General features: G+C 48.2%; 1 protein-coding gene across 11 annotated transcripts in view; it reads left to right on the forward strand.

Annotated features, from left to right (window-relative positions):
- MAP2K4 (mitogen-activated protein kinase kinase 4) overlaps positions 1-22,972 on the forward strand; it is a 767,786-nt gene that overhangs the window by 175,287 nt on the left and 569,527 nt on the right. For all 11 annotated transcript variants that reach the window (XM_086930577.1, XM_086930576.1, XM_086930571.1 and 8 more), the window contains one exon: positions 6,368-6,542. In XM_086930577.1, the coding sequence (XP_086786703.1) occupies positions 6,368-6,542 (175 nt within the window). The remainder of the gene's footprint in view (positions 1-6,367; positions 6,543-22,972) is intronic.

Consider the following 22,972-nt stretch of genomic DNA (forward strand, 5'->3'; position numbering starts at 1 on the left):
GGTACATCAACCCAGATAGTCATTTACTGTCTATCGTGATAGAAGAAAAGAGGGCCAGACTATTTTCAGAATCTGAATGCAAAGTATCTTCCTCTGAAGATTCATGAGATCCAACCGTCGAGGCTACATCCTGTTCATCCAATGCTGGAGCTGCTAGTATTGTAATGTATGTATACTTGTAAAGCGCACTGTTACCTCGTTACGTGGTGTCCTGGCGCTGCATACCGCTGGGGAACCCGTCCTGCCTTTCCCTGTGAGAGGGCACCCCCAAGGTGAAGCCAGGCATCCCCGGCGCTGCTGGGGCCGTTGTGGAGATTAAGCAAGCTATTAGCCAGAGTTGCAGAGTGGGACCCATGGTTAGCGTAGGCACCTAGGCGAGAATTATCGAGTCCGCGGACATTGACCCAAGACCCTGCCGCGTCGGGAATTGAACCCTGGTCCCGGGCCGACTTCTGCTTCAGGGTCTGCCGCTTCTAACCAGTGAGCCACACTTCTCCACTATTGCAGAGTTTTGACCTTCTAGTACTTGCTCCGGGAACGATCCTGTGGTGGCGTCCACATGAGGCGGCATTTCATGTCTTGTCGCATCTAGCCTTCAGAGGTTTTTGCGGTTTTTGTTCGTACTCTGTATCTCAAAGAAACATGATGTGATAGATTCCTTACCTTAGAATTACCCCCAGGCATCGGACTGGATCCGGAAAGTTTTTGTCAGCAGTATCCATGCGCGTCAGAAGGTGGCTTTGTACGGCTCTGCGTCCGTCGTGGTCGGCAAGGTGACGTTGCGGCAGCTACTTAAACGCCGCCCTCGTGCGCTGTTGTCCGTTCTTTCTTATTCCACGGCAGCAATCGCAGATCCGTTTTTCGAGGCCTTTTTGAGGCCTTTTTGTCTCTTTTTTTCGAGTCAATCGACTCCCAGTGCAGTAGGGATGCCCGGCTTCAAATTGTGTGGGGACTGTCATCGAATGATGTGGGTTCCTGACCCGCACCGCGTGTGTCTTACTGCCTGGAGCACGTCCACGACCCCAAGTTGTGCTCCGACTGCCGGACCATAGCACAGAAGAATTTGCCGGAGGAGTCCCGAAAGTTGCTGATAGTCCGGCTATCGGCTGCACGCCGCTCAAGGTCCCGGACCCGTGGGAGGTCGAGGGACCGGTTGCGGAGCCGCCATCAACGTTTGTTTGGATCTAAGTCTTTGCACTCAGGGTCAGGTAAGACGAAGCATTCCAAGAAGTCGATGAAGCGCCATCGCTCTCCGACTTCCGCCCACCAGCCCCGCGACGCGGCTGAGGGTGTGGGTGGTGCCTCACACACGACTCCCACAGAGCCAACGCAGTCACCGCCGACCTACCCGCCCTTCCCAGGTCCGTCGGCGACTCCGGCCCAGCTGCAGGAATTTCTGTCAGCCATGGCTCACCTGTTTTGGACCGTTGGGCCCCCCCCCCCCATCCGGTGTGCCTTCGGGTACTGTGGGCCCGACTGTGGGTCCTAGCTCTTTACTGCCGGTGGCTCAGGCATCAGCACCCCCATGGATCCGGGCTCGGATCCCGGTCAACGCCATTTGACCTTTTGACACCTCCACCGACGCCACTGGCACCACCTCTGACGATGCCCGTCCCTCCGGACTGCGCTGCCCCCGGTTTCAGCTTTGATGTGGACATGGCACTAGAACGGCGTCGCTTTTTGCCGACGGGGGATTCCTACCCTTATGTCCAGCCTCCTAATTTTCGGCCTATTTGTCAGCCCTTGGAGGAAAGGGAGAACCGGGAGGGGTCTGAGGACCCTCTCACAGCATAGTGTGAGCTTGACCCGGACTGGGCTGAGGAGCTGGGGGATGCCAGTGGTCTTGATACTTCTCCTGACCTTGGCATGCTAACCACTCCTACTGTGGCCGTGGTTATGCAATGGTGTTGCGTAGGGTGGGCGAGGCCCTCCGCCTCAAACTCCCTATAGTGGCTGTGAGGACTAACCACCTGACAGAAGTGCTACAGCCGGCAGCTACCTCTGCGGAGCCACTACTGCCTTATAACAAAGCACTTTCGGACGTTCTTTTGGGCACCTGGTCCAGGCCCAACATAGGGGCTCATGTGAATAGGAATGTGGCCCGACGCCATCATCCGGCCCCGGGCGACCCCCTTTTCTTTTCCCAACATCCCACTCCTGAGAGCTTGGTTGTCCAAGCCTCTACGTCCCAGAGTGCATTCCCTACCCCACATCCGGAGAAGGAATCCAAGAAACTGGTGTAATTTGGTAAGAAGATTTTTTCTTCCACCATGTCTGCGGCTGGTGAACACTGCATGCCTCTTGGCCCATTATTCCCACTCTGTGTGGGATACGGTGGCGCGCATGCTGCCTCAATGTCCGGAGGAGGCCCGGACAGTGCTCTCTAAAGCTATTGCTGAAGGGAGGGATGCAGCCAAGTTCACTATCCGTCGTAGCCTTGACACCGCTGACTCGCTGGGAAGAGCTATTTCCACGACAGTGGCACTCTGTCGCCACGCCTGGCTGAGGACAACTGGTTTTTCAGGCGATGTCCAGAACACTCTGATTGACATGCCCTTTGATGGCATTCACCTTTTTTGGCAACAAAGCAGATTGTGCGTTAGAGCGCTTTAAGGCTCCGGCCAAGTCCTTGGGTTTTTCCACCATGCACCTTCCTCTGCCTTCTGGTTTTCGCTCAGTTCGTGGCCACGAAAGAGCGCCCGACACGTTCGCGAGCCACAGGCCTGCGCAGCAACAGTCTCAGTGCGGCTGTGGATATGGGCCCTCCCGGGGCGGGTCAGTCCACCTCCACCCCAGCCACCACTGCCTCCAAACCTTCCTACTTCGGTTTTTCAGGCCCACCAAATGCCAGTGGGTGGCAGAATCTTCCATCACCTCCCTCACTGGCGCACGATCACTTCGGACAGGTTGATTATACAGATTGTCCAAAGGGGCTACGCCCTCCCCTTCTAGACTACTCCTCCAGCCATGCCACCCCAGTCCCACCGCATGTCGGGGGATCACTTAGCACTTCTTCAACAGGAAGTCGCAGCCCGCTTGGCCAAGGGGACCATCGACTGCGTTCCTGCGCCAGAAGTAGGACGTGGTTGTTACTCCCTCTACTTTCTGGTGTCCAAGAAAGACAAGGGCCTGCGTCCTATCTTGGACCTCAGCGACGTCAATCGCTTCCTCCGGAAGGAAAAGTTCAAGATGTTAACTCTGGCTCAGGTCTTGTCTGCTCTCGACCCTGGAGACTGGATGGTAGCGTTGGACCTGCAGTACGCATATTTCCACATTCCCATCCTACCTGCCCATTGGCGTTACCTGCGGTTTATGGTAGGCCCGCGCACTTTCAGTTTACCGTGCTCCCCTTTTAGCCTTACCAGCTCCCCTCGGGTGTTCGCAGCTTATCTGCACAGATCAGGGGTTCTAGTCTTCCCCTATCTCGACGACTTGCTGTTGAAGGCGGGCTCGCCCCAGACAGTCGTCTCCCACCTCCAGACTACGGCCGACCGCCTGCATTTGGTGGGGTTTTCCATCAATGTGCCAAAGTTGCACCTGATTCCCTCTCAGAAGCTTCTCTTCATCGGAGCGGTTCAGGACATGGTGCGGTTTCGTATCTATCCTCCCGAACATTCGGGCTGTGATTCCCATCTTTCAGCTGTGGTCCAGGGTTTGTCACAATGACCCTGAGGCTGCTGGATCTCATGGCCTCCTGCATCCTGTTGATCAATCATGCCAGGTGGCATATGCGGGCTCTGCGGTGGGACCTGAAGTTCCAGTGGGCGCAGCATCAGGGGAACCTATCAGACTATGTCCAGATCTCGGAGGGCACTGCACAGCAATTGCAGTGGTGGCTCACAAACCGGCATTGGGTAAATGGTAGATCCCTCTCCCTTCCTCAAACGGAGCACACAGTGGTGACAGAGGCGTCCTCCTGGGATTGGGCAGCCACATGGGAGAGGCGGAGATCAGAGGCCTCTGGTCTCCGGCGGAGTCCTGGCTCCATATTTACCTTCTGGAGCTCAGGGCGATCTGACTTGCACTGAAGGCATTTTTTCCCTCTGTCAAGGGGAGAATAGTGCAGGTGTTCACAGACAACACCACTGCCATGTGGTACTGCAACAAGCAGGTCGGGGTGGGGTTGTGAACCCTACGTCGGGAGGCTCTGCACCTCTGGACATGGCTGGAACATAAGGGCGTATGAACTCAGCCGCATGTGCATGATGGATCATGAATGGCGTCTTCACTCGGAGATGGCGCAAGGTCTCTTTCAACAGTGGGGAGAGCCTTGGTTAGATCTATTCGCCACCAAAGAGAACGCGCAATGTCAGCAGTTCTGCGCGTTGGAATTTCCAAGGCGGCACTCGCTAGGTGACCTTTTTCGTCGCAAGTGGAGTCTGTTGTACGCCGTCCGCCTGTACCACTTCTGCCCAGAGTGCAGAAGATGATCAGGCGCGACCAGGCCCAAGTTATTCTTGTGGCTCCGGACTGAGCTCGAAGAGTTTGGTATCCCGAGCTACTCTGTATGACCATCGATTCCTTGATCCATCTGCTTTTTTGGGAGGATCTTCTGTCGCAGCAACAGAGAACGGGCCTCCACCCGAACCTGTTCAGCCTCCACCTCTTTGCGTGGAGATTGAGAGGCGGCAGTTGATTCCTTTCATCTTGCCTCCCGAAGTCTATGATGTCAATCTGGCAGCCAGGCATCCCTCCACTATGTTGGTATATGCCTGCTGGTGGAACAAGTTTGTGGCACGGTGCACAGCAAAGGCTGTGGATCCCATTTATGCCCCTCTTTCAGAAGTCCTTCTGTTCCTTCTTTCTTTGGCCCAGCAGGATTCTGCTCTCATACGCTTCCTTATCAGCCCTCTCTTTTTAAGTCCCCTGTTGTAAATAGATTCCTCACAGGCATTACTCATCTTTTCCCTCCTATTCCCTTCGTAATGCCACAGTGGGACTTGAACCTGGTTCTTACATAAGTGATGTGCGCTCCCTTTGACCCTCTTCACAACTGTCCTTTACGTCTATTTACTTTGAAGACTGCTTTCCTGGTTGCCGTCACCTCCGCCCACTCCGGCTCGGGCTGCGGCCGCCCCTGGTTCCTCAGTTGAGCACGGGCAGGGCCGCCCGACCTCGCATTTCACCACCACTCCGATCCGCCCCCCAGCCGGGAACATAAACAATCCTTAGTGTGCGCCACTCGGATCAGCAGGCTGGCAACCTCAGGGGGAGAGTGGGTGGGGCCACATCCGTCCCAGTCCGATGCTATTTGCTGTACGCTGGTTCCCCTCTAAGTTGACCGCTGTTGGGGAACTATGTTATACGTCAATAACTGCACTCATATACTGGGCTGCAGCGTCTATCTTGCTTCTGTATTTCTCTCTTTTGCCAGCAACTTACGTCTTCTGCTTCCCTCCATTGCACTGGGATGGGTGGGGGTGGGGGGGGATGGTGGGGGGAGGATGGGGGGGGGGTGGAAACCCGGGAGCTCACTAGGCAGAGCAGAGGGCCGGATGCCCAAGCAACAGTGTGATTATCAACATGATTCAGGGCTCGCCTGGAGCATGGCTAGGACACGTCCGCCATGCTTGGCGGTTACCCACGCCCCCACCCTCCATGACAGTTTAATCTGGAGACAGACCAAATGTGGAGAAAAATGTCTAAAAGCAACAGTTTCACTCCTGCATGGGTTTCTTCCACAGATCCATATGTCCCATACCAAACCTCCCTGTACGGGACCTGCATGATAACAAAGTCATTTGAAACTGAAGACAGGACACTAAAATTGCCCATTAGTCAAAGGAGAACTTTTGCTCCCTTTGAAAAAAGAAATTGACTTATTGTCACTTGTTTTTGTTCACGTTTTGTTGCATGTCATAAAGGTGCTGTGCCTTTTATATAAAAAGTGTTGGAATGTGTTTTCCCGATTCTCTCCATCTGCCTGGATGGATTCTAGCCACAGGAATTTAAAAAGGCCATCAGCAGTGAAGCGCCATTGTTATATGCCAAAAATATTTATCCAGTGCAATTTGTCCCCTAACCAGTTGTGAAGATTGGAAATAGAAGATTATTCATACATGAATTGCCTCAAATTTAATTTTCATATTTCAAATGAATGACACTAAAATGAGTATATTTTTTATATTAAAAAATGCAAGTACTGTAACTGACACTCAAAATATTTTTATAACCATTGTAGGTAATGTACCTCATTGACGAGATCTACCAGTTAGAAAATCCCTTTTGCTAATAAAAAATTTCAGGTCGCCTCTTGGACAGCGATAGCATTATTTTAGACGTGCATTTTTTCTTTTAGCCATACTGACTAAATAGACTTAAGCCCAACTGTTATAATACTACAAAATGACAATTCTTTTTTTCACAGAGAGCGTTTGAGAACCCATAGTATTGAATCATCAGGGAAATTGAAACTCTCCCCTGAACAGAACTGGGATTTTACTGCAGAGGACCTCAGAGACCTTGGTGAAATTGGGCGGGGAGCTTATGGTTCTGTCAACAAAATGATCCACAAACCTAGTGGACAAATAATGGCAGTAAAAGTAAGTGATTGTGAATAAATCGTTTTATGCTTTAGTTAGTGTGCTATTTTGAACTAGATGGCAAAAATTTGGAAATAGTGCACGATGTGGACAATGATGAATATTCTCTGTGATGGAAGAATCTCCAATGTTGACGTACAAGAGGATAGTATGAATAGTCCAATATACTTTCAGCATGGCACGAGTGCTCAGCAAGAATTCCTAATTTATTTATTATTAATAGAGCTCTCCTAGTTAACTCCTAGTTGACTCTACAGTGTCTATTCAAAAATAGGCATTTCTGATGGATACATCTGCCAGTGGATTCCTCACCTTGTGAATATCCCCTTGCGTCAGCAACATTCGGAAATTCTTTATGTAGCTTCGCGCCGATGTGGGCGACGTCACAGAGGCACGACACATCGCGCGACTCCGCTGACGTCACCGACTCCATAATAGACCAACGCCGGCGTGATGACGTCAGTTCTCTTTTTTTCGTGTCGTCCACGCAAACAGTTTCTTGGGATCCTCTGTAGCTGTTGGTAACTTTGTTACTGTTTGTTTCATTTTGGTGTCCTTTTGCTTCTTTGTGTCAAGATGTCCACGAAGAAGACTGGATTTAAGCCCTGCGGAGAGTGCGGCAAGACCATGTCTATTACGGATCCGCACGAGTGCTGCGTTTGGTTCTTAAGTTCAGACCATGACGTCGAGGATTGTTCTTCCTGTAAAAAAATGAATCCTAAGGCTCTCCGTGAGAGGGAGGCGAAACTCCTTATTGCAAAGTTGAAGAGCAAAAAGGACAAGAAGAGGTCGAGGTCACGGACTCGTCGTTCGAGGTCGAGGTCTCTCTCAAAGTCCCGTTCGAGGTCGTCTTCGGTGCATGCTTCGAAGTCCCGTTCGAGGAAGAAGCACAAGAAGAGATCTCATGAGTCTCAACATCACTTTGAGAAGGACTCGAGCTCGAGAACGAAGCCGCAGGTGAAGTTGCTTCGCCAGGATGTAGAGGCTCCGGCTCCGGAGGTTCAAGTCTCCGATGGCGAGGCTTCGCCGGTGAATTAGCCTGTTCATTCTCCGAAGCCGATGTCTAATCCTTCTCTGACTCATTCTTCTGACCAGGTGGGTGAGGGAGATGATGAAGATGGAGGAGAAGAGGATGCTCTGTTGCCTGCGGGTTCGTCAACCCCGGTGTGTCAGCCTGAGGTGGAGGTCGAAGTCGAGAAGACTCCGCTCCCTCGAGAGCAGCCGGTGGGCTCGCATCCAGCTTTTCCTGCTTCAGGTCAGGACCCTACTCAGTTCCTGAATGCCATGTATGGAGTATATTGAAGAGCTATGTACCCCTCTGGTGCACCGGTTGGTCCCACGGGACCATTAGCATACAATCTGGGTATCCCTCAGACTTACGCTCCTGTGCCTTTTATGCCATTTATGCCGGCTCCGACGCCTCCTTGGCTTTTCTCAGCGCCGCTGAAGCCTTCGACGCCTATATATGAGGTTTGCAAAAGACCGCTAACAGCCTCTGCTGTTTCAAGGGCGGTTGCAAGAAGGTACAGGGTGGCGCCTGGTGATCCGGAATTATATCCACACACCCCTTACCAGAGAGCTTGTTTGTGCAGGCGGCCTGCTCGAAAAAATCTGCGGGCGCTTTTCCACAAGTTCCAGGGGATAAGGAATCAAAGAAGCAGGACCAGGCTGCTAAAGTCTTTTCTTTGGCAAGCATGGCGCTCAAATCGACTAATGCTATTTGTCTTCTGGGACGCTTTATCCATGCATTGTTGGATACAGTTAAACAGTTGGTTCCAAAGCTTCCTGAGAGGGATAAGAAGGATTTTCAGGAGGTTATTGTTGACACTCAGGCTGCCGCTAGACAGGTCATTCAGAGTTGTCTGGACACTGCTGACTCGGTGGCAAGAGTGATGGGTTCTGCAGTGGGCACAAGAAGAGCGGCGTGGCTTAAATCCTCTGAATTCCCTGCGTATGTCCAAGCTGCCTTGATGGATTTGCCCTTTGAATGGTCAGGATTGTTTGGAAAGAAGACTGATGCCGCTTTAGAAAGGTTCAAGGACAGCAGAGCGACAGCGAGATCTTTGGGCCTACAGTCCAGAGGTGCTGCGGTGAAGAGGTTCAGAGGTTTTGGCAGATCTTCCTTTAGGACCTACAGGCTGCCACAACAACAGTAGCAGCAGCAGCAAAATACGCTGTGCAAGTCGTACAGAGGCAGGCAAAGAACTCGTCCTAGGGGTCATCAAGCCTCCTCCTCCTCTACCCAACCCCCTGCCACCACGGCAAAGCAGCCCTAGATCTGCCATTCCGGATCATGTGGGCCCAGTGGGGGGCCGGCTTACCCACTTTCCACGAGATTGGGAATTGATTACATCCGATCTTTGGGTTCTCAATCTAATGGAGAATGGGTATGCTCTTCCCTTTCGGGAATTTCCCTCCAATTACCCTCCTTGCCAAGGTTTTTGTGCAGAGGACCACCTACTGCTTTTGCAGGAAGAAGTCCTTGCTCTTTCAGAAAGGGTGCGATAGAGGTGGTTCCAGAGCAGGAGAGGGTTCAGGGGTGCTACTCCTGGTATTTCCTGATCCCCAAGAAGGATGGCAGACTTCGTCCAATCCTGGATCTCAGGATCTTGAACCTTGACCTGAAGCAGGAGAAGTTTAAGATGCTCACCCTTGCGCAGGTTCTTCAAGCGCTACTGGAAGAAGAATGGATGGTGTTGATAGACTTGCAGGATGCATATTTCCACATCCCCATTCTGAAGTCGCACAGGAAGTATCTCCGTTTTACGGTGGGGTTGCAACACTACCAGTTTGCAGTCCTTACGTTTGGTCTTACTTCTGCGCCTCGAGTCTTCACCAAGGTGATGGCAGTGGTGGCTGCACATCTCAAAAGGTCAGGGGTTCCCTTATCTGGACGATTGGCTGATCAAAGCGGAATCTCCAGAGAAAGTGCTCCATCATCTGCAAGTCACAACTTAGTGTTGTACAGTTTGGGTTTTTCAATAAATGTACCCAAATCTCACCCGGTGCCCTCCCACCCAACCTGTTCATAGGTGCAGTACTGGATACTACTGTATGTCGGGCATACCCTCCACCTCAAAGGATTCGCGACATACAGGAAATGATTCCTTTATTTCACAATGGAGCGGTCGTTCCAGTCCTGAATGTCCTTTGTCTGCTCGGTCTGATGGCTTCATGCATTCTGTTGGTCAACCATGCACGCTGGCATATGAGGGCACTCCAGTGGTGCCTCCGCAGGCAGAGGTGTCAACACAACGGAGATCTCAGGGAGTCTGTCAGGATCTCCAGAGAAACTGCAGCGGATCGATCTTGGTGGAGTGTGGAGGGCAATCTGTCTCAAGGAAAGCCTTTTCAACATCCTCCAGCGGTGGCCACAGTGATAACGGATGCGTCGTGGCCACAGTGATAACGGATGCGTCCACTATAGGGTGGGGTGCTCATCTGGAGGATCTGGAGATGAAGGATCTTTGGTCTCCAGAGAAAAGGCTGCTTCACATCAACCTTCTGGAATTGCGGGCGATACGTCTGGCGCTCAAGGCCTTTCTCCCTTCCCTTCCCTTCTTGGGCGGTCGGTTCAGGTCCTGACGGACAACACCACCGCGATGTGGTATGTGAAAAAAGCAGGGAGGAGTAGGGTCGCAGTGTCTCTGCAGAGAGACACTGCGTCTCTGGTCCTGGGTTCAGGACCATCAGATTTGTCTGATGGCAAATCATCTGGCCGGAGTTCTGAACGTGCGTGCAGACAGTCTCAGTCGGCAGTTCTCAGCTGACCACGAGTGGAGGCTTCATCCAGAGGTGGTACGTCACATCTTTCGGACGTGGGGGACTCCTCAGGTGGACCTGTTCGCCACTTGAGAGACTGCTCACTGCCCGTCGTTTTGCAGCCTCCAGTTTCCGATGCAGGGAGTCTTGGGGGACGCGTTTCAGTTGAGTTGGGACTCGCAACTCCTTTACGCGTTTCCTCCGATACCCTTGATTCCTCGGGTTCTGAGGAAGATTCGCCAAGACAAGACCGGGCCCAAGTTATATTGGTCGCCCCGGATTGGCCAAGAAGGGTGTAGTACACAGATCTTCTCCACCTCTCCTCATGCCCGCCGCTCCCTCTCCCTTTCAGGGCAGATCTCCTCTCAGATGGAGGGGCAGGTTCTACACCCCCACCTCCAGACCTTACACCTTCATGCCTGGAGATGGGACGGGGCAATCTGAGTTCCTTTTCTCTCCCACATGTGGTGGATGTCATTCTGTGGCCAGGCGTGACTCCACTAAGTCAATCTATTCTTACAGATGGACTGAATTTGTGACTTGGTGTGGGGAGAAGTCCATTGACCCTTTGAGGGCTCGTTTGTCAAATATACTCCTATTTGCTCTTTCTTTAGCGCAGCAAGGTATTGCTGTGGCTACAGTGAAAGGTTATCTGTCGGCATTTCTCTGCCTGCCGGATCAGCCGTCCTTGTTTAAATCTCCTATTGTTTTAAGATTTCTGAAGGGCCTTACAAATAAATTTCCCCCTGCTCCTTTTATTGTGCCTCAATGGGATTTGAATCTGGTGCTTACTTTTCTTATGGGTTCTCCTTTCGAACCTTTACATAATTGTCCCTAGAGGTTGTTGTCTTTTAAGACGGTTTTCATAGTTGCAATTACCTCGGCAAGGAGGGTAAGGGAGCTTCAAGCTCTTAGTTCAAAACCCCCATTCTTGACCATTCATGCTGAACGAATGGTTCTTAGGACCAGGGCGGATTTTCTGCCTAAGGTGGTAACTCCCTTCCATCCAGGACAGTCTATTACCCTTCCTACCTTCTATCCTCCCCCTCACCCTTCCAAGGAGGAGGAGCGGCTTCACCGTCTGGACCCTAAGAGGGCGGTGAGTTTTTCCCTTGATAGGACTAAGGACTATCGAGTTGATGACCAGCTGTTTGTTGGATTTGCTGGTTGCAGAAAAGGAAGAGCTGTGCACAAGCACACACATTCGAGATGGATAATTCTATGCATCCAAATCTGCTACGCCCTGGCTGGTAAGGAACCTCCAGAGGGTATTAGAGCCCACTCTACTAGGGCAAAGACTTCTACTTCTGCTTTGTCTAGGGGTGTACCTGTTGAGGACATTTGTAAAGCGGCAACTTGGGTCTCCCTCCACACTTTCGCGAAGCATTACTGCTTGGATACCGAAGTGAGGAGGGAGGGCCACTTTGCGCGTTCGGTCCTCCAGGATTTTCTGGTATAGGAGAGTGGACACCCTCCTCCGGGAGTGGGGACTGCTGTGGGACTCTATTCACAAGGTGAGGAATCCTCTGGCAGATGTATCCATCAGAAGAACAAGTTACTTACCTTCGGTAACGCCTTTTCTGGTGGATACAGTATCTGCCTGTGGATTCCTCACTGACCCACCCGCCTCTCCGTTGTCCACTCTTCTATACCTGAGTAACTGTGTTGTTGATATGTTTTATTATTGTTGAATTAAAAGTTTTATTTTTATTGCTTTTCTGCTTGGTTTCACACTGTGTGTTATCTTGACATTTGTGTATTATGTATACATTTGTGTATACATTTGTGTATATGTATTATGTATACTGTGTATATTTCTACTGATGTTGGTCCGTCCGTGTGCCTCGAAGGCACGGAAAAAAGGGCGGAACTGACACGCGGTGTCATGCCTCTGTGACGTCGCCGCGAAGCTACAAAAAGAATTTCCGAATGTTGCTGACGCAAGGGGATATTGACAAGGTGAGGAATCCACAGGCAGATACTGTATCCACCCGAAAAGCCGTTACCGAAGGTAAATAACTTGTTCTTCTAAATATAGAACTCTTCTGCTTTTGCTTTTTTGTTTCCTGATTCCCTCTATCTGGCTTTAAAGCAGCCATTAATCTGATGTCTACTTTGATGACTCACAAAAGTCACAAGCACTTATCATACTATACTGTGTAATACTCAATAATTGGGTCTCAGAAAACAAGGAGATACAAATCTAATTGGTATTGTGCTGTACTACTTCAGTGTCCATATTGTATTACTTTTGGCTCTCCGAATAGGCTGCCCCACAAGGAAGATTATCCATACTTATACTTGTGTTCATACCTGTGCTGTTCAAAATGTTCCTAAATGTTTGGAAAGAATTCCGTCAATACTAGTTTTCCAGTAAGATTCATTGTAAGTTTTAAATATAGTTGGAAGTATTACCCTTGATTTTTGTAAGTGGGTAGACACACATGCATCCTAAGTAACAGATCTAGGAGACTGAGATCTGACCCTCAGTAGCCCTTCCAAATATAAGGGCAGATTCCAAGTTAATTTCTGTGAACCGCCAGGAGAGGAGTCCATACTGGATGTCGGTGACTAATGGACTAAGACATGGGTAAATGTAACTCTGTACGGATGTGTGCTTAATACACAAGAGAAAACTTTATTGATCAATGTAGAAGAGGTAAAATTTGTGTATAATATCTTGAAACCCCATGTATGCACCATTGAATACTACTATAATGTACCGATTGTAGTTATTTACAAAAAATTACAATAAAAATGTTTTTTTTTAAAACACACATATATACATATATATGTGTATATAAGGGCAGATTTGGATTTTAGGCATTCTTAATCTTTTCTTCCCAGTTCTTTATTGATAAACTTTATAGGCCACACCCTATGCTTGTGAACAGGCTTCCTTTTTAGGTAAAGCCTGGGCAGCGCGTGCACTGCTCTGCAAGCCATGCTGCATCGGAGTATGGACTTGAAGCCCGCCCACTCTCCTCCCATCTTTGCAATGGCTTGTGTCATTGTCCTTCGTATAGCCTGGCTTCTCATTCGTAAATAGGCTTGTTACTTCCTCCTTAGTACCAGCTTTTCTTCATTTGTAACCTCCCATGAAGACTGGCCCTTTTACTTCTGTTATTATACAGTACTTCATATGTTCAAGGCAAGTGAGTTGTAGATCACATGCTTTGCATTCTCCTGCCATCTAGAGTTGGGACCGAATGTTTTCAAGTTGTTTTTGTTCGAAGAAGTCTTTCCAGTCACAAGGTAAGTGACTCCTCCTTTCGGTCATAGTCCGCTGGGCATCAACTCCATTGTTGGATTGGTTTTTTTCCTGCCATTGGATTCAGATGGGTATTGCTGCGCTCCACTTTGGAATCGATCCTCAGGTTCCTCCTGGGTGGGTACTCTCTCTACCTCAACGGTATTGTTTTCGAATGCGTTTTCTCTTTCCGCAGTTCAATTTGAATTTCAAGAAACGTCAGAATTTCGACAGGAAGATCTGCGTGCAGCCTTCCGGAATATTCTCGTCCATTCGACTCGTCATTGATGGAACGGACTCCATTTAAATTCTGTGACCTTTGCCATGCAAAATATCCACGTATGGACTCTCATCCAGTGTGTAATTTGTGCTTGTCCCCCGAGCACAAGGAGCAAGATTGCGACATGTGCCTATCCTTCAGGTCAAAGAAAACTGTCCGTGATCGTTGGTCTCGAGAGATGCAGCGGTACCAGTTGGATGTCACACCGGACCTCTTCTGCAAAGACTGCGAACAAGAAGAGGTATCGGCAGCAGAGGAGGAGATAGCTTCAGTTGCGTCTGACTCCGGATCAGACTTACAGATCGAACTCGAGGACGATGATATGACCCAGGGAGAAGAGACGTGCGCACCGAAGACACCTTCTATCCCCTTCCCATCCTCCCTAAGAAATCTAAGGCTTCGGCACCACCTCCACCTCAAGGCCCAGGTCGGCACCGAGAAGAAGTTGCCAACGCTCTGCCTCATGGCTCAGCTCTGAAAACTCTCTGAAAAGCCTTCCGGCTCGGGACCGAGTGAGCCAAGCCCACTTGTGAGCTGAAATCTTCCAGCTTGAAATCCAAGATTGGTTCTGATCCGAAACCTTCGGAACCGAAACCTTTGACATCGGAAATTAAGAAGCATCCCTCTGAGTCGAAACCCTCTGCACCGCAAGGACATTCCGTCTCAACTCCGAAAGCTTTGGTGATGAAAAACAAAGACTTGCCTACAACACAACCGGATCCAAACATAGACACTGTGCATCCTAAACTGGATCCAAAACGGAAAAAGCTTTACATTCATCCTGACACAGCGCATATCCATGCTAAAACACCATCCAAGCACAAGCTTTCTGAGGATGATAGCCCATTCAAAATTCCTCTCAAGAAAAACAGTGAAGGCACTTGTCCTCTCCCTACACTACCATCTCCTCCTCCTCCTCCCTCTCCACCACAGCTTGATCCATTACAGATTACACAGTCTCCTCTACCTCATTTTCACACAGATGACACTGACGATGGCGGTGCACAATTACCAGATCCATGGACTGACTACACAACTGATCCTCCACAGGACACAGACTCAGATCTTTATCCTGCCAGGCCATCTCCACTTGATGAAATCTGTCTTACCAGCAGCTTATTGCAAGAGCAGCAGACTACCATGAGGCAGAGCTACATAATAAGTCTTTAGAGGAAGATTTTCTCTTTGACAATCTAGGATCCCATAAGTCCCGTCAGACACTGCCTATCCTCAAGGGTATGTTCAAGCACACTGACGATATTTTTAAAGATCCTGTCCGTGCCAGAATCCTTACTCTTTAGAGTAGATACAAAATATAAATGTTCCCCCACAGATCCTATTTTTATTATGGGTCAATTACCACTTCATTCTATAGTGGCCTCAAATGCTAGAAAGAGGGCCAACACTCAAGCATCTGGGGATGCCCCTCCTACAGATAAATAATCGAGGCTTATTGATGCTTCGGGTAAACTGGTGGCTGCGCATGCAGCTAACTAATGGCGTATCGCTAACACACAGGGCTTACTCGCAAGATACGATGGAGCCCACTGGGACGAAATGGAACTGTTGTGGGGATTCTGCACACATACAGAACTATGCACCGGAAAACAGGACCTCCGCGAATAGGTGGTGAACTAACCTACCACATCCGTACCCAAAATCCCAAACCAACAAGCTATTGTCTCATTCGTTCTCTCTCTACAGCGGAGCTACCAATGATTAGACTACCCACAACACGTCACTCGATCTTGGGAATCGCGGGAGCCGACACTTTCGCTTACTCACTCATACCTGTCCACAATGCGAGTAATCAGAGACACAGTAGAGTTTAAAATGTTTAATTCAACTAACGCGCTCAATGGTGCAGTACATGAGCCAATACTAACAGCAAAATGCATAAACACAATATAGTCAGCATTGTTACAGGACCATGGAATACAAACAGGGATAACATGTTCTAAAGCCCAGTGGAAAAGGACTGAACGACCTAACCACCCTCCGAGTGATGAGATAGCTTATTATAAAAAGGAAGATCTCTGGGCTTTGTCAGCAGCAGACCCCATACTTCAAGGCCTAGATGCAATGTTCACATCGCAGGTCAAGCACAGCTCTTCTTGCTGGAAAGGTGTCTGCAAGTGTGTCAAAAACAGGTTGCGGTTGCAATATTAAAGTACACTATTTCCAGGAGTGCAGCTGTGTGTAGCATGTTATGTCTATATGCGAGGAACTGATCAGAACAGAATAACAAGGGGCATTGTTGTTTAACCTTTAACATTGTGTGCAGACTAAACCTCAGAGCACATCAAAGAACTTGCAAGGTAGACGGTTCTAATGCAAAAGGAGCACAGTCTTGTGAAATATATGCATGCAGTGTCATGGGCAAAAGCAGCATGATGGCAGCGAAGCTCATGCTAACTTAACATATGTCGACAATGGACCAATGTACTATATCCTCCCCCTGATAAGTCCATTGTAAGCAGACTAACAAAAAAACCAAAGGTCAAAAAGCGTGAGCAGATAGCAATAGGCCTGTCCATAAATTTGGTAAAAGCAAAGACGAAAGTCTGTGTAAAAAAAAACATCCGAAAGACGAGGAAGAGAGGAGTAAGTGGGAGTACATTTTTGTTTGAAAAACAAGGCATTGAAAATCCAGCTGATGGCTACTGGCAAAGTACCTGATTAATCCATCAAGGTGTAAGTGCAAAGGAATGCAATACCCTCCAGAAGGACATAATTCGAAGTAGGAGATTCTGTGAAGCCTCACAGATATCCCATTGTGCCAAAATTCTGACTGCAGCAGCACTTGCCATTAAGCCAATCCCAGTACACTCCCGCTAATGAGCAACTAAGATTAGCCGATCGAAATCCGGGACTGGACATGACGTGTTGGTGAGGCATAATTCCAATGTCCACGTAAACTCACAGCGGAGGCAGGAAAACACGGGTTGCACGCAAGTGAAATATGCAAAATGGAAGGATAATCCGTTATACACACTGAGTGTTGCAAGAGGCAGTGTACCGAAGCATTCGTGCATCCGGTCACGTAGCAGTTGTAGCCGGTCTGCCCTGCGCAGTACCACAAGAGTAGCAGCCATTGCTGAGCAGGCACAGCAGAAGCAGGATTGCCGCTGCAAATGCCATTAATAACGGAAAACCGCCAAAGGCGCTGGAAAAGATAGAATGAATGAATGCAGATATTACACCAAATATAGTCTGAAAATAAGACACAAGGCCTGAACACACATGTTAAAAAAAATTTGCCATGCCTTGAGTATTCAACGCTTTGAACATGCGATGAATCAACTCCCTAAAATGAAGTGGAAGGTTAGTATTTAAAAGCGTTTGAATTTCAGTGGCCACACTTGCCACCTGGAGGGTGAAGGTTTCACGTGCGGAAGTCAATGCAACTTCTTGTTGCTTTAAAAGAGCCTTTAGTCTGCTCAGCTTGTTGAAATCTGCTTTCAAAGTTGGTATTGAAGGCCAAACTGAACTTTCCAGCGGCCCACGCAGGATTGGAAAGAGCACATTACTGCAACAAATTACGTGCAGGGAAACTCTCTTCCAAAGATGTCATGCAAATATTAGCAACCCCCTACTCCCCCAACCCCCTAAAGTACTTAATAGCACATCGCAAACATAAATAACACAAAAAAGCATGAAATGAAGTAGAAATGAAGGCAGGCACTGATCAACCAGCTTTGGCACTGGAATTGAATACTTTTTAGCTGGTTGTGCACCTGCCATCATCCACAGTGAAGAGCTAATGGCTGAGGTGGGCTATTATCCCTATTGTAGAAGAAAAACAAAAGTTGAGAGACCCACTGAAGTCAAATGCATGTTAAATGTCACTAAAGAGAAAGCAGCCAAAAATATTTGCAAATTCGCCATTTAAAAGTTCCCTTCAGCCTCACATGTGCTAAACTGTGCTTCAGATAGCAGCTAACAAGCAGGTAGGGGACTGGCTCTTCTCGTGAGAAGAATGTGAGGACCTTGGAAATGAAAAACCGTGAGATACAGTAGGAAAAGGGGGCTAAACTAAATTGTCAATTAATGCTAGTCTCTTATGAGGCTATGCTTACTTGAGCAGTCACTAAATGTGCAATATACAATTTCTAAATTCAAGAGGCAGTATATTTAAAATGTGTGTTAATGTGGAGTAATGCGAAGTCTTTGGTACTACCTTAAACAGTTCTAAAAATTATTTCGCACTATGATATTAACAGTAGTTGGAGGAAGCAAAATGTGAATGTCACATGAACAAATGAATGAAGAGTGCTGCCTTTAGGCCGTTGGGTGTGTTTCGGCATGCTTCTGGCAGATACTTCAAACCACAGATTTCTCCTTGTGAATATCCCCAGGCGCCAGACTGGATCCATGGACTTTTCTCAACATTGCTTTTGCGCCTGTAGGCAGCATTGTGTAGTTCTAATTTAGCTTCGTCCCATGCTGGATATGACTTCAGAGCCACGTATATTTTCCACCTTTGCATGCTGACGTCTGTTCCCTTCTTTTGGATCCGGAGATCACTCCCCCAACTCTTTATCAACTTCTTGATGATGTATTTGTCAAATCTTTCTCCCTGTATGCAAGAACACTTGTTTCCTCCAAAGACAGGGTTTAAACCTTGTAGGAACCGTCACAAGCAGATGTCTATGACAGACCCCCACCTGTAGATTCAAGCTCTGCATTGCTGAACACAGTTGAATGCATGTAGGTTTCTGTTGAAGTTTATGACTGACCCATTCCTGTACTCGAGACCGTTCCAGCGAGAGGTCCTCTTCATATTCCAAGTCATCAGATAGGTCCAAATCGAAAAGAAACATAAGTTGTAGTGTGACTTTCTCTCTTCTAGCGACTCATCAGGAGAAGTCGAATGGAGATCAAGGTGCCTCTCAGTCTTGGTTCAGGTCCCCTACTTGAGAATGGATTCCATAGCTAATTTTCATGCACCTCGTACTTCCTTGTCCATCTGTGACCCACCAATAAGTTGAAGCCTTCAAGGAAGCATTGTTGTGCATCTTTTGCAGCCTTCCAGCTAGAAATCGTGTAGTACACGATGCTACACATTACTACTTGCCCCTGTTTTTATGTAGCTAATACAGTCTTCAGAAATGGAAAGCTAATATTTGGAAACTTCTACCTCTTGAAGTCTTCCAGACATTTTCCAAGTATTCCTGTGAGAACTATAACAAACAGGACATTGTGTATACTGTATATAGGAGTCACTCTTTAGGCAGCAAGCTACAGAGTGTAGATTGTTATTAGCACTGGAAATTACAAATGGAGGCAATGAAGGAGATAAAAAATAGTGTTGATTGAGCTGGAATCATGTCAAATTTTATGATCGATGTTACCATAGATTTCTTTTCAAGCTTATTGGCCCTGGACCTCCGAACAGCCAGCATTGTGTAGATGAAAGTGTGTCTAAAAAGGATTAAAAAAATATGTGAGTGTAGGTGGAGTAGCTGAAACATGGATCACTGTACATGGGTCCATTATTGATGTAAGACAAGATGATGGGGTGAGTGTCTGAAAAGATTCATAGTCACAGTCAGATGGGGTGAGTGTCTGAAAAGATTCACAGTCACAGAACTGGGGTGGCGAAGTGAGCTAAAGAACGATGATGGATCCAACCAAGATCTGTGGAAAAACAAGCAAAGAGGGTCGAGGTAACGAAACCGCACCTATCACTACAAATGGCTAAAGAATTTGGCGATGGTGCATGAAAAACCAGAAAGGGCACCCCTCTACACTTCCTATTGGGAAGAATCCCAAAAACAACAGGGAAAAAAGGTATCAGCACACATCAAATTGCTATATATATCTCTTAGTGTACATAAGATCAAATTGTCCATAGCAGCTTGTAGTAAAATGTCGGGTCTAGATTGTTGTTTGTAAACAAAGTAGAATTTTTTATTGAAAAAAGATGCAATCATTAAAATCCAATGTTCACAGAGTCATTCGTGTCATTTAGCAAACGCGTTTAGTCTTCTTCAGGGCTCTGAAATGTAGTGATATATTCCATGCAAGTTTCCAATGTATAAAAGATTTAAATAAAGTGAAACGTTGATAATATATTGAAGGTATTGATCTCAAAAACATGCATGATATGAGCGCAGACCACAATTACTGGCTACCCTGACGTTAAGCGATGATGCTACTCTAACCGTCCAGCAGAGTGGCAGTCCTTGTAGCAGCACATCAATCCTTCTTCCTAGCAGAGTATCCACAACTCCATAAGTGTACTGAAGTGGTGGTGTCTGAGGTCCTTCTTTTATACACTGGTGCCCTGGTTCTGGAAGGTGGGAGAAGCTTCTAGGCAGTGTCTTTGAAGGGCAAGCGATTCCCCCCCACCTTCCCAGCCTGGCTCCAAGCTGGCTGAAGTGACAATGTAGGTTTGAGTAAGTCTGTGTCCAGCTATTCCCTCCCATCCTACAGTGATGACCCATTCAGTCACACGTAAGCTCCTACTGTCTGTGGCAAGTTAGGTGGAATATACAAATCCCAACTTCCAACTACACCCAGTCATGTGACAAGAGACCGGCTGCAGGCACCACATGGCTAATGCAAGAAAATGCCAGTTTTCTAAAATTGCATTTTCTGAATTGTAATTTAAAATCTGTCTTCGTCATTAAGTTATTATTTTACAGAGAAACCAAACATAACGCAGATATCGCTTCCCATTTGGAAATTACACTTCTAAAATAATATAAGGCAACTCCAATTTTCTCCTATGGGAGAGATTGACCTTGCAGTAGTAAAAACTAATTTAAATACATGTCCAACTTTTAAATATACTTCACCATGTCCTTGGGGCTGTCCATGGTCGACCCTACAGGTGGCTTATATGTAATAATAAATGAATTTCTGATGGATACATCTTCCAGTGGATTCCTCACCTCGTGAATATCCCCTGCGTCATCAACATTCGGGAAATTCTTTCGTAGCTCGTCACGCCGACGACATCACAGAAGCACGGCATCGTGCGCGGCTCCACTGACGTCACTGAATCTATAAAAGGACCCTGTCGGCGTGATGACATCAGTTCCCTTTTTTTCTGCATCGTCGGCGCGAGCGCTTTTTTCTTGGGATCAACAGTAGCTTGTGTGTTACTTTGTTACTGTTACTTGTTTCGAGTTAAAACTTGTTTCCTTTTGACATGTCATCGAGGAAATCGGGGTTCAAGCCCTGTGGGGCATGCGGGAAGTTGATGTCGATCACGCATTCGCACGAGGACTACGTTTGGTGCCTTTCAGCTGACCACGACGTCCAAGGATTCTCCATCTGTAATAAAATGAGCCGTAAGGCGCTTCGAGAGAGCGAGGCGAAGCTACTTGTAGCGAAAATGAAGGAGAAGAGAGGTAGGAGACGTTCAAGATCCCGTTCAAGGTCGACTTTGGAACATGCTTCTCGATCTAAGAATAAGAACAAGAAGAAGCATGGGTCGCGATGTCACTCTGGAAAAGAGTTGCATCAACATCGGAAGGACTGTATCTCTCCTTCTCCTGTTCCATCCAAGCCAGAGTCGCAAGGTGAGCCTTCTCCTGAGGCTTCTCCGGAGCATTCCCCAGTGCCGGCTTCAAATCCTTCTCCGGCGCAGTCGCACTCTCCATCTCGAGAGGAGGTTGAAGCTCCATTCCCTGAAGGGTCTTCTACGCCGATGGATCTGCCCTTGGGTCCGGTTGTCCCGACTCCTATTGTACCACGACAGAAGCAGCCTATGGGTCCATACCCACCCTTTCCAGGCCCGGGGCAAGACCCGACGCATTATTTAAATGCGATGTACGGCGTCTTCTCAAGAGCCATGTACCCCTCTGGAGCACCTTCTAGTCCCATTGGTCCAATGGCCTATAATCTGGGTGTTCCATAGGCACCGTTTTTGCCTTTTATACCAGCGACCCCTTACTGGAACTTCCCGTTGCCGAGGTCATCGACGCCGATACCATCTTTTCCGGCTCCGGTTCCGTCTCAACCTCGTACGTTCCAGACTGTGCCTCCAGATCCGAGCACGACGCCGGCTCCATCTGAGTCTGTTATAGCTCCATCAACGTCGATCCAGAGGATGAGGTCTAGGCGTGAGGCTCAAAGACTTGGAGGAGCAAAGGTATTGAGCAGAGGAGATGGAGGAGGGGGACTTGCAAGAGTCTGAGGACTTGTTTGAAGAGCTTAAAGAGGCAAGTGGTCTGGAATTATCTCCGGAGTGGGAACTTTCTTCGAATCTAGATGTCACTTCAAAGGATGTTGTACCGTATCACACGGTCATTAGAAAAGGGGCTGAGCTCATGGATTTGAAGATGCCTACTGCAGAGTTTACATCTAACATCTTAAGAGGTGCTTCATTCCCCTTCTTCAGTTGTAGAACCAATGCTGCCATTTAACGAGGCTATTACTGAGCCAGTTTTGGAGGTGTGGCGTAAGCCCTTTTCTTCTCCTACGGTATCAAGAACTGTAGCAAGGAGGTATAGAGTTGCTCCTGGGGATCCGTACTTTTTGTCTTCACATCCATCTCCTGAGAGTCTGGTAGTTCAGGCAGCCTGTTCCAAGCCTTTCCTCAGGTACCAAGTGATAGGGAGTCAGAGAAATTGGACCAATCTGCAAAAAAGGTTTTCTCATCTGCCAGCATGGCTTTAAAATCTACGAATGCTACATGCCTTCTGGGGCGTTCTATTCACGCTGTTATGGACTCCGCGAAGCAGTTGGTTCCAAAGATACCTGTAGAGGATAGGCAGAACTTCAGTGAGGTTCTAGGCTGCCGCTCGCCAGGCTGCCGCTCGCCAGGTAATCCAGAGCGGTTTGGATATGGCGGACTCTGTGGCAAGGGTCATGGGTACATCTGTAGCCACTAGGAGGGCTGCTTGGCTGAAATCTCCTGAGTTTTCTCCTGATGTGCAGGCTACTTTGATAGATCTTCCTTTTGATGGATCGGGTCTGTTTGGCAAGAAGGCAGATGCAGCCTTGGAAAGATTCAAAGACAGTAAAGCGACGGCTAGGTCTCAAGGCCTACAAACCAGAGGATCTTCAAATAAGAGATTCAAAGGATTCAGAAGGTCTTCTTTCGCTCTTACAAACAGCCACAGCAGCAGCAGAATTCCCTGTACAAATCTTACAGGGGCAGAAACTGGACCTATGGTCGAGGTA

The sequence above is a fragment of the Lissotriton vulgaris genome, chromosome 7 (assembly GCF_964263255.1).
Source record: "Lissotriton vulgaris chromosome 7, aLisVul1.2, whole genome shotgun sequence".
NCBI classification, from domain to species: domain Eukaryota; kingdom Metazoa; phylum Chordata; class Amphibia; order Caudata; family Salamandridae; genus Lissotriton; species Lissotriton vulgaris.